Source organism: Gopherus evgoodei, chromosome 6 (assembly GCF_007399415.2).
Source record: "Gopherus evgoodei ecotype Sinaloan lineage chromosome 6, rGopEvg1_v1.p, whole genome shotgun sequence".
Classification (NCBI taxonomy): domain Eukaryota; kingdom Metazoa; phylum Chordata; order Testudines; family Testudinidae; genus Gopherus; species Gopherus evgoodei.
In genome coordinates, this window is record NC_044327.1 from 131,911,667 (window position 1) to 131,922,275 (window position 10,609).

General features: G+C 41.6%; 1 protein-coding gene across 1 annotated transcript in view; it reads right to left on the bottom strand.

The window, feature by feature from the left end:
- Positions 1 to 10,609, bottom strand: part of KIF24 (kinesin family member 24) — a 40,146-nt gene that overhangs the window by 4,714 nt on the left and 24,823 nt on the right. Inside the window, exons 8-12 of the mRNA XM_030566150.1 lie at positions 10,357 to 10,462; positions 7,682 to 7,753; positions 6,903 to 7,012; positions 3,577 to 6,060; positions 2,451 to 2,544 (exon numbers count right to left, since the gene is read on the bottom strand). Of these exons, the coding sequence (XP_030422010.1) occupies positions 2,451 to 2,544; positions 3,577 to 6,060; positions 6,903 to 7,012; positions 7,682 to 7,753; positions 10,357 to 10,462 (2,866 nt within the window). The remainder of the gene's footprint in view (positions 1 to 2,450; positions 2,545 to 3,576; positions 6,061 to 6,902; positions 7,013 to 7,681; positions 7,754 to 10,356; positions 10,463 to 10,609) is intronic.

The window sequence follows — 10,609 nt, forward strand, 5'->3', positions numbered from 1 at the left end:
AGACTTTCCTGCCCATAGGGAGCAGGTGAATATATTTTCCAAGTCCTTTCCAGTGAATGACAGAAATTCAGGAGGAAAAACTGAACTATTCAAAAAAGGAGAGCAGCCTCTGGCTAAACAAATGGAGTATTAGGATGGCACTTGTCGAGCCCCTTACTGAACATCCCTGGTACGTTATTCAGTAAAGCAGCACCAGTGCTGGCAGCTGGAAAGCTTGGTAGACTTGCCACATGGTGGTTCCCCTTCTGAATTTTCTGAGGCAAGAGTCCCTACAGCCATACTTGAAGTTTGAAGCTGTTTGGAATGAAAATGCCTTTGACCATAGATGATGCAGAAGGGGAGCTTAGCGTCAGTGATACAGACGCTGAGCTGAAAAGGCAGCAAGACTGCGATCTGGGAAATGTAAAGTAAAACAATTCTGGGTTGAGAGGAGCAGAGGGCCTGGTTACAAAACCAGCTGAGAACGATGTGCTTTTACAAGCAATAGAAGAGGATAACCTGGCTGGTAATGGTGCACATGGGGCTGTGCAGATGCCTGCACAAGGTAATGGGACTAAAACCCACGGTGCGGATTGTGACAGTTATTCAATTTCCTGTGATACCCTGGACAAAACTGACTGACTGAAGTTAAACCGTATTGAATTAAGTCTACGTATTGTCGGAGTTCATTGTATTACAAATGCAAAGGAGTATGGATTATTGTGGGACTGTGTGGAACTTCTTCAGGAGGAAGCCAAGATTCATGCAATCTCTGGGAAGTGTTGGGAGCTTCAAAAGACTATGCTGAACAATGCAGCAGACATGACTGATCGTTTGGGACAATCTTTGAGAAGTGGAATTCCTAGGAACTACCTAGGAGAAGGGGATTGCAGACTCCCCCCTATGGACTCAACCTCTGAAGCTTTGCAGGGATGGAGGGGGTGGGGGTTGCTGCTGCTCACCCGTTACATTAGGGAAGTTCAAAGACAAACTGTATAACTAATACGTGTGCTTGTTCTGAGCGAAAGCTGTGATGAACCTGCGACCACAGAAAACCCCTTGGGTGGAGCTTGGAGGACTGATCACCACCTTGAATCCTGGTTGCAGCCAGGGTGATCTCTGGTAAGCTTATTAGCATACATGCAGGTTCTTTTATTGTTTTAATATCTTTTCTCTGTAATGCTTTTACCCTAAGGAACAATGTGTTTTTGTAGAATGAGCTGGGTGGTAACTTACCTGTGGTCAATTACACTGTTTACTCTCTCTGAGGAGAGAAGTGAAGCAGGCCTGCTTTGGGAGTCTGTCTTTTGCTGGGGATATCACACCATAGTCTGGGAACTGTGCTGCCTGGAAATACCCTGATCTGGAGGAAGAGACACATGGGTCTCCACCCCAGAGAGGGGATAGGAGAGGAGCCCAGAGTGGGAACCCTGCCTGGACCCTAAAGGGGGATACAGGGGCAGCTGCCCTGAACTGTGACAAGGATATTCTAAGGCAGTGGCTCTCAGCCTTTCCAGACTACTGTATCCCTTTCAGGAGTCCGATCTGTCTTGCATACCTCCAAGTTTCACCTCACTTAAAAGCTACCTGCTTACAAAATCAGACAAACATACTAAAGTGTCACAGCACAATATTACTAGAAAATTGCTGACTTCCTCATTTTTGCCACATAATTATAAATCAGTTGGAATATAAATATTGTATTTACATTTCAGTCTATAGTGCAGTATAAACAAATCATTGCCTGTATGAAATATTAGTTGGTACTGACTTCACTAATGCTTTTTATGTAGGCTGTTGTAAAACCAGGCAACTCTCTAGATGAGTTGCTGTGCCCCCTGGAAGACCTCTGCGTACCCCCAGGAGCACATGTGCTCTGGTTGAGAGCCACTGTCCTAAGAAATCCGTAATGTGACTGAGGGAAGCAAGCCAGAGCTGCGGTGATGTAGCAGGGCACAGTAGAAAGAACTGAGAGAGCGAGGCCTTGCTAACTAGGAATCAGCAGATCTGTGGTGGGACAGGTAAGGGAATCCCAGGTGAGAGATTGATGTGTGAGGACATTTTATTAATGTCTATGTACAGGGAGACATCATGTTTCTGTACTATTGACTGTCATTTACCCACACTGCAGTGACAAAAGCTTCATGCGGGACGTGAATGCTGTGATATCCCTGGAGACTGGTGTGAGATAAGAAAAAGATGTTTTAAATTAAACTGTTTGTAGTCAGCATGTCATTCTCAAATCTCTCGCCAAGTAACTGGCAGAGTGGAGATCAGCCAAAGCACAAGAAGTCTTGGAACTGAGCAGTCTCCTATTAATCTGACTCGGGGCTCAGATAAAGGTAGGCTCCAAAAAAGGGGAGAGACTGAAAACAGGAATTGATGGTAGGATGTCACTAATTCAGATTAATGCTCTTTAGGATTCTTACAGAAGTTCAGTGAGCACTGAAGTCATCATTTGAAACACTTACTGCTGCCGACATCTGATTTATCAAGGTCTCTTCCTTAAAACACAGGGATGCCATTTCATCCAGCTGCTCTCGATGGGCTTGAATCACAACCTGCCTAATTAACATAACAAAAAAAAATGATGGTTACATAGCCCTCCATTCCATCTGTAACGATTATTAGTGGGCTCTGACAAACTTCTAAGGAGAGGAAATTCCACAGATGGAGGGCTTCAGGTGGGAAGGCCCTGCCACAGAACACATTCCAGACAAGATCTTCATGTCGTGTACACTGATGTCGCTCCACTGACTTCAGTGGCCTATGCCAATTTACATCAGCTGAAGAGCTGGCCTGGGGTATTTAAACAGGCTTTAGCTGCAAGCACTTCTCAGCTGGTCTTTGCTGTGATGATGGGGTACAAGAAAAGAAGAGTCTTCAACACCTTGAACTGGGTCTAGAAGTAAACACGAAGCCAGTGCAGAGACCTTAGCACAGAAGCTATGTATTTATGCTGGACCACACCACACAGAAGGTTGACCAGCTACCTTCTGCACCCCAGCTACCATCTGAGCCCCAAAGACAGTGGTCTAGCCATGGATGACTAAGTGGGGAGTGGCCCACAGCTTCTTGGCTAGTCAGTGATGGCACAGTGGCCCATAATGCCTCTTACCAGCTGGAATCCAGGTGCAAAAATGCTGCCCAATAGGACCTTGAGACTGTGAACCATGTTGGTGAAAGTCAGGCACACGACCTTCAATACACAGTGCAGACACCTCTATTAATTCCTCTAGGTGCTTCTCTCTGCCAGCAAGCACTGCTTCTGTCTGAAATAGGTTGAGTCACAGCCAGGTCATCTGGATCCATGTCTGTTAGTAAAAGCTAGACACTGCCCTCCCATTATCTATCTTGAATGTAGGTGTCTGATTTCACTATCTGGTTAGCTGGACTGGCTGTTTCATATTTGTTTCTGAATGGATGCAGTAGTTATCTAACTACTTCTCTATATATTTGACTACAAAAAAGTGTGCTTGTGTGTGTGTTTGTATAGTACATATAGCACTATATAAAACATTGAAGCAAACGTACAATGTGTTTGTTCAGTGTTTCTAGTTCACACAACAGAAGATAGTGTAGTAGATACAAACTTACTGTGCCTTTCCCAGGGCTTCTCTGTGCCGGTTTGATGTTTCTGACGTATCAATCTGGGCGCTAACGATGGATGGATTTGGGTGAGTGTTTTGATTTGCTAATGATCTGATCTCTTTGGTAACGGATCTTGAATCCTGTTGTGCAGCATCAAAACAGTCTTGTGTAAAAATACTTTGCATCAGTTTATTCTTAAGCAGCCCTATTTCCTCACCACTGAATGACAACTTGAATGTATCTTCAGAATGGTTCAAGTCCTTGCTCCTGAATTCTGACCTGGGCTGCAGTGGGCTGCTTTCTCTAGAGGGGGATGAAGTTGTACCCTCCACTCTTCCTGCATTCAGAATGGATGGTGCACATGAAAAATAACCCTTTTCAGGCAAATCAGCATGTACAGTCTGAGACGCGGGCCCCACATTGGGTCCTTTACCCAGGCTAGATTTTTCTGGGCCACTCAGCAGGCTACCAGTGGTATTCTCAGTATCAGCATCATATTGCCTGCTGTTATCCAGGTATTCTCTGCACTTTAAGTTATGAAGAAACAATTCATCTTCATTCTCTCCACCAGGGTTTTTGACTCTGACAGATGCTGATGCTTCTGTCAAGTCTTCATCTCCGACAAATAAACCATTAATAGAACTTGGATGTGTGTTCCATGGAGATGAACCTCCAGGGCTACAAGGCGGCTTTGCATCACAAGAGGACTGTGAGAGCCACTTGTTCTCAGTTTGTGGGGAGTGCTGCAGAGTGGACTTCCTTTCACTGTGGTCCATTTGTTCACCCAGCTCTGGCATGCTGCCTGTTGGTGAGGCTTTATTTCTAAGAAACTGCCTGGCCTCTCCCTCTAACCTTTTGCTGGGGCTAGGGGTTTTTCTTTCCAACATCTGTTTCACTTGGAGAGCCTTTTCCTGATCAGAAAGGATGTTCTCTGGATCAGCTGCCTCCTCACTGCCAAGGAGAGAGATTGTCAGAGGGGCCATCAGCTCAGAAGTGAATTCTGATGAAGTATTAAAAGCTCCATAGGGGCTAGTTTCATTTTTTAGTTTCTTCCCTTCTAAGTTTCCTGCAGCTGGAGCTTGTCCGTCTTTGATGGATTCTTCCCTTTGTGCATGTGGAAGGCTGATCTTGTTGCATTTTGTAGTCGCTGAATCCAATGCATGGGGAACATGTGGACTTTGTGTCCCCTTTTCTGGGAACGTGGAGCTTTCACCGGGATAAACTAGAGGTCTGTATTCAGATTTGTATTGTTTATGATCAGCTGGTAAATCCTTGCTGTTTTTCCAGTTACTGACAAGTTCTTCCCGCAAGCAATAAGGCTTTTCTGCAGTATTATTGTTCACAGAAGAATCAATAGTGAAGTCATCCTCTGTGCTCCAGTCAGACTGAGTCTTGCTGCTTTCTCCATCTCTAATGGGCTCCCCTGGTTCTGGAAATGCAAAGCCCTTCCCATAGTCCCAGCTGTCAGTAAGTTCATGCTTGTGTGTGTGTGTTGCATGTTCAAAAAATAAACCCTGTCTCTCTCGGCCTTTCTCCTCCTCACTTTCTTGTTCTCTCCGATGAAGGAAAAATGAAAGTTGGCTGCTCTCACTGGTGTTTCTTTTAACTTTCCTTTGGTTGGATATAGGTGAGAAAGAGTCTTCACTAAAATCACTGTCGTCCAGGTCTTCCAGCAGCATCCCCTCTTTGCATTGTAAGTCCGTGGGAGGAAGGGTCCGGTCTTGTTTAACTCCAGTTTCCTGGGGCTTGTATTGGGCTAAAAATCTCTCAAGTGGTTGATAGTTCAACTTCTGCTGTAGAATAGGTGGCTGCTGGAACTGCTGGTGGTAAAGGCGCAAATGTTGTTCTCTTTCTTTCTGATGTGGAGGGAGATTTGCCCAGGTTTCAATGCACTGTTTGGTAAAAACATTTGCAGAGCGCTGACTGCTGTCTGATGGGTGATTTCCATCTCCAAAGGAAAAGCCGTTTCTGGAAATGAGCTGCTTTTGTACAGGTTGCACGGTCTGTACTTTCAGGCATCTGACAGGTTGTTTATCTTGAATACAATTATCTCCTTGCCCACTCTCTCTTGTCTCTAGGACTGCAGTTGTAGCGACAACAAAATCTTTTGCAGTATGATGCTTCTCAGACGGCAGTGTCAGATCATCAGTCTTTTTCTTCATGGGATGCCCTATCTTTAGCATTCCTTTAATGGGACTGGTGTGATTGAGCCATGGTGAGCTTGGATTTCCTTTTTTGGCATGACCCTTGGCTCCTTTTGGGGTAGAGGAAAAAGGGACATTGGTTGGATGGAACACTGACGGGGATGCCTTTATTCTCAAAGAACTTAAAGGATGATGAAGTCCTAGTTTTACTTTCTTTGGAGAGCTCTTATCTCCCACGTGCGTGGAAGGAGAGTTTTGGATCCGTTTTGGAGATACATTTCCAGCTATCCGACGTCTGTCTGTGACAGGGGTACAACATTTAATCCCTTTCTTCAGTTCTTTTACCCTGTAAATAAGGATTGTGCATTAGAAAAATTAAATGCTTTCAAATAATTTACAGTCTCATTAGAGCAAACTAATACTTTGGTACATTAAATATTGACTTCAATGTCACAATTTGGATTTTAATCATTGGCTAATCCATGGAGGCATCGGATCACCTGCTGCAGAAATACAGTTACTTCTATGGAGGTTTGCAGCAGCTGATTCAATAGGGAACAATACACAACAGTTTAAATTAGGAAGTGAAGAATATCTCTGACCAATTTAAACTAAAGGAAATTGTATCTACTTCTCCTCTCCTCCAAATTCCTCCTGAAGACCCACATCCATCTTGATGTCTATAGGAAATTAACGAACTAACAACATGGCTTTTGGTCATGGCTGATATCAAGAACATTTTTGATTGTCTCTTTTATCTTTCTGCTCCACCCTTTTCTGTGTTGCTTGTGTTCTGAGTCCTTGCCCCGAAGAGTTCACAATCCATCTTCCTCCAGGTATGGATAGCATCTAACAGATTCTGGGAAGTACCATAATACAAACAACACTAGAGTTTGTCAAGGATGTTGGGGTTATCAACCTTACTGTTACGAGGAGTACCATGAGGTTCTGAATCACTGCAAGCTGTTAGGACCTAAAGTTCGTATCATGTGAAAGAAGAATTTAAAAGACCTAGAGCATTAAGTGCCTCAATATAATAGTGCAGCAGATGAAGATTATGTTTATGCGCTGTAAGTTGCATTTTTTGCTCTTTGCCCTGTGAACTCACCAGTTGATGCAATCTAAATATTTTCATCCCAAACTATTACTCCTTTTTGACTCTCAACATGGAAAATTTAAGTCACCTACCTGTCAGCATATCTTAACGTGTTCAGGGTGTGTTCTGTAGCTATGTGGCTAGGTGACACATTAGCTATCATACACGTCTTAGAATTTCCAATGAAAGAATCTTTTAGTACCTTGGAGGAGGAGGAAAAATATAGCTTATAACATTCTTAGCAACTAATGTATTTCTTTTAAACAATTCAATTAAACAGTTTAGAACTAAGTGTCCCTCTCTTCTCCCACCTAAACAACTTATCTCCGCGATTTTTCATGTAAAATTTAAAATGAATTCAAGTGTTGAATCTGTCCTTTAAACAAGCCCATTTTCTTACTGGGCTCCCCAAAAGTGCTGGTGTGTTTGGGAGAATAAAGCATATGTTACAATTAGAGTAACCTAATACTGATTAAAGCTTGCATGATAGTACCACAAAGAATGTAATCACTAGACTATCTCTTTAAGTGGTTGTCCACCATATGAATATCTCAGAACAATTGGTCTACAAGATTCTCCATATAGAACTTCACATAGGAGTAAAATAACTTTATCCTGAAGTTTAGTAAACTCTCCAACACACCATTCTCTGGGGACTAACTGTTTACAGCTTTTGCTGTCAGCTGGTATTAACCCTATGAATGCTGATGTTTCCTCTATGATCAGAATGCATGCCTGGGAAGCTATGTAAGTGTCCAGTCTCCGAAGGGTTAACAATATAGTCACCAAATCATGGCTTATTTCATTTTATTACTATCATTTCGACTCTGTTCAGTGCAGTGTCAGTCACTGGCTTGGTTTTTGGTTTTACCTGAGTTAATTTGCTTTGCCGGAAAGGAGTATGAGCATGTTCCTGATCCAGAGCCCGAATACATTCCTTTAACTAAAAAGGAGAGCGAGAGAAAAAAATATATCAGTCACACTAGAAAAAGGAGAGACACCTGCACCCAAAACTATGAGAGGTCACTATTTCCCCTATCACCCTTATATCCTTAGACTATGCTTCCTTACAAGGAGTGGGGAAGGCTATCAGCTTCCAGAGACCCACAGTTAAACATATGCACAATAAAACTTGTAGTCTTAAAACCTGACTATTTCACCATCCATAACAAAAGAATCTCTTTGGTAGATTAATAATGGACACACACAAAACATTAGGGCTTCACTTTCAACACGGAGAGTGGGATTTAGCTATAGAACTCCCATTAAAATCAATGGGACTTGAGCAGTTAAATGGAAGTGAGCCTTCCTGAAAAAGATACCCATGATCTATTTTCTTGTTAATAATTATCAGCAAGAACAGCACGTCATCTTGGAGACACATCTGCCTCTTGATTTATTCGTTGCCAATTAAAAGACTGACATTTTCCAATGTCCCTCTCTTTTTACCATGTGTCTTCACCAGCACAAGTAGAAGTGTGTCACAATCCATACCAGACTCTGATGCTTTCTACAATGGAGGAAATGGACTGTGGGCCCATTGAGGCAAGCCATTACTAGTGAGAGGAGAAAATATCTTGAGATAGATTACAGTACTGGGTAGTAACTCTAGCTTGAGACAGACATTGCATTCTTAATGAGACACCATCCACTTCAAATCACATTTTTTTCTGAATGTATTTTAATTATTGTTAGAAATTACACCTAAGAGGACTCTAACTGAAAGAGATTCTCTCTCCATTTTAGGGTTTTATACTGCTGATCATAAGTATCTGAGCACCTTCCACATGAAATCAATAGCAACAAAGTCTCTAGTGAATGTCATAAATTTTAAAGCCCAAAGTGACCATTATGATAGTCTAGTCTGAGCTACTAACAACATCGACCAGAGAACCTCATCCAATAATTTTTGCACTGAGCCCATAAACTTCTGTTTGAGCTATAGCAGATCTTTTGAAAAGATATCCAGCCTTGATTTAAAGAGTTCAAGTGATGGAGAATCTGCCACAGCAGATTCCAATGTTGTTCCAATGGTGAATTACTCATAAAATTCTATGGTATTTCTCCCTTTTTGGGGTAAAAACTGTGCCTGGGGTAGGGTTCAATGGTAGACCCCTGTGATTGCACCTTGAGGGGAGATTAGAGAAGAAAAAGTTTCTCTTTTCAATTTATTCACAAAGTGCTTTGTAATGCACCTTTAGTCAGTTTCACTGTCTTGCATAGTCAATTTTGTGTGGGTTATTCACACAGCAAGAAGTGAAAAAAAATTCCAACTCTAAAACAACAAAAGTTGGTAGAGAGACTCATGGGCGGGCTTTACTCCTTTTAACAGGAAAATACTTTAAACTCTCAAACTCACTAATATCAAGTTGACTCTCTTTAAACACTTGTTTCAATGAGCTTATAAATGTCTTCATAATATTTCCTTTCAGCATGAAAAGTCTCACGCTTTTTCCCTGGCCCGAAGGAAAACTTTCTGGAAAGTATGATTAAAAATTCATCCAGATTTTTTGGAATTACAGTAGAACCTAAGAGTTACGAACACATCGGGAATGGAGATTGTTCGTAACTCTGTACAAAACATTATGGTTGATCTTTCAAAAGTTTACAACTGAACATTGACTTAACACAGCTTTGAAACTTTATTATAGAGAAGAAAAATGCTGCTTTCCCTTTTTTTTTTTTTTTAGTAGTTTGTTTAACACAGTACTGTACTGTATTTGCCTTTTTTCTTTTGTCTCTGCTGCTGCCTGATTGGGTGCTTCTGGTTCCAAATGAGATACATGGTTGACTGGTCAGTTCGTAACTCTGAAGTTCTACTGTATGAGAACAGAGGCAATCAGGGGAATGGTTTTCCTCCCACTTTTCAGAGGCATAATTTTGCATTCCGATAACAAAATAAAAGGTGTTGTACACAAATATTACAATAGGTTCCACCATATAAAAATCACACAGCAGTGTGAAATTTAAAATATTTACCTGTGTATATGACTTAAGTGGATGGAGATAAGGTTGTTGTAGGAACCTTGGATCTAAACTGCCGGATTTCTGTGTCCTGAAACAGTTTTTTGTGGTATACTAATGGACAACAATGGTTTCAACCATTTGTTCTGGGGTATTAGAATGTGTTTATATGCACAAAATTAGAGTTGAGATTATCACCATAATAATAATAAATATTCTCCAATTCTAGAGGGCCTTTCAGTAGTGGATCTCAGTGTTTTCACAAACTTGCATTAAGCCTCACAGATAGAGAGCCTGAATTTACTATAGAAAAGGTGGCATAGACTTACTATAAAATATCTGACTTTTCAGTGCTCTGTTTATCTGGCTGTAGAAATATATTTAGAAAGTTGTTTCTCCTCACAAAGCCTTTTTCTTCTAATCTGGTTCATGACTAGAGAGCAATTTAATTGTCAGCATTTAGCATTGTGTATTTTCCATTGGGATCCAACCACATGTTACTTTCTTTTTTACTGTCAGTCTAAGAACCAACCTAAAGAACAATAATTACAAAAATCTTCCCTACAAATGTGAGTAACCTACAGCTAAAAGGCTTTGGTTTATTTCTGCTCCTTCCATTTTTGTTTGTTTGTCTGAGTCTCTGGCATCAGCTGCCCTCTCGCTGCCAGCCAAGTCAATGAAAGAGATCCTAGAAAAAACAAAAGATGCTTTTACTTTAGCTTCTTTTTTAAAGCTGACAGCAGCAACGCACAATACCATCAGCAGAAAGATGAAACATTACTACCATAAAACAGGGTGAAATACCCATGCAAGTGTCTCAGAGGCATCACAGTAA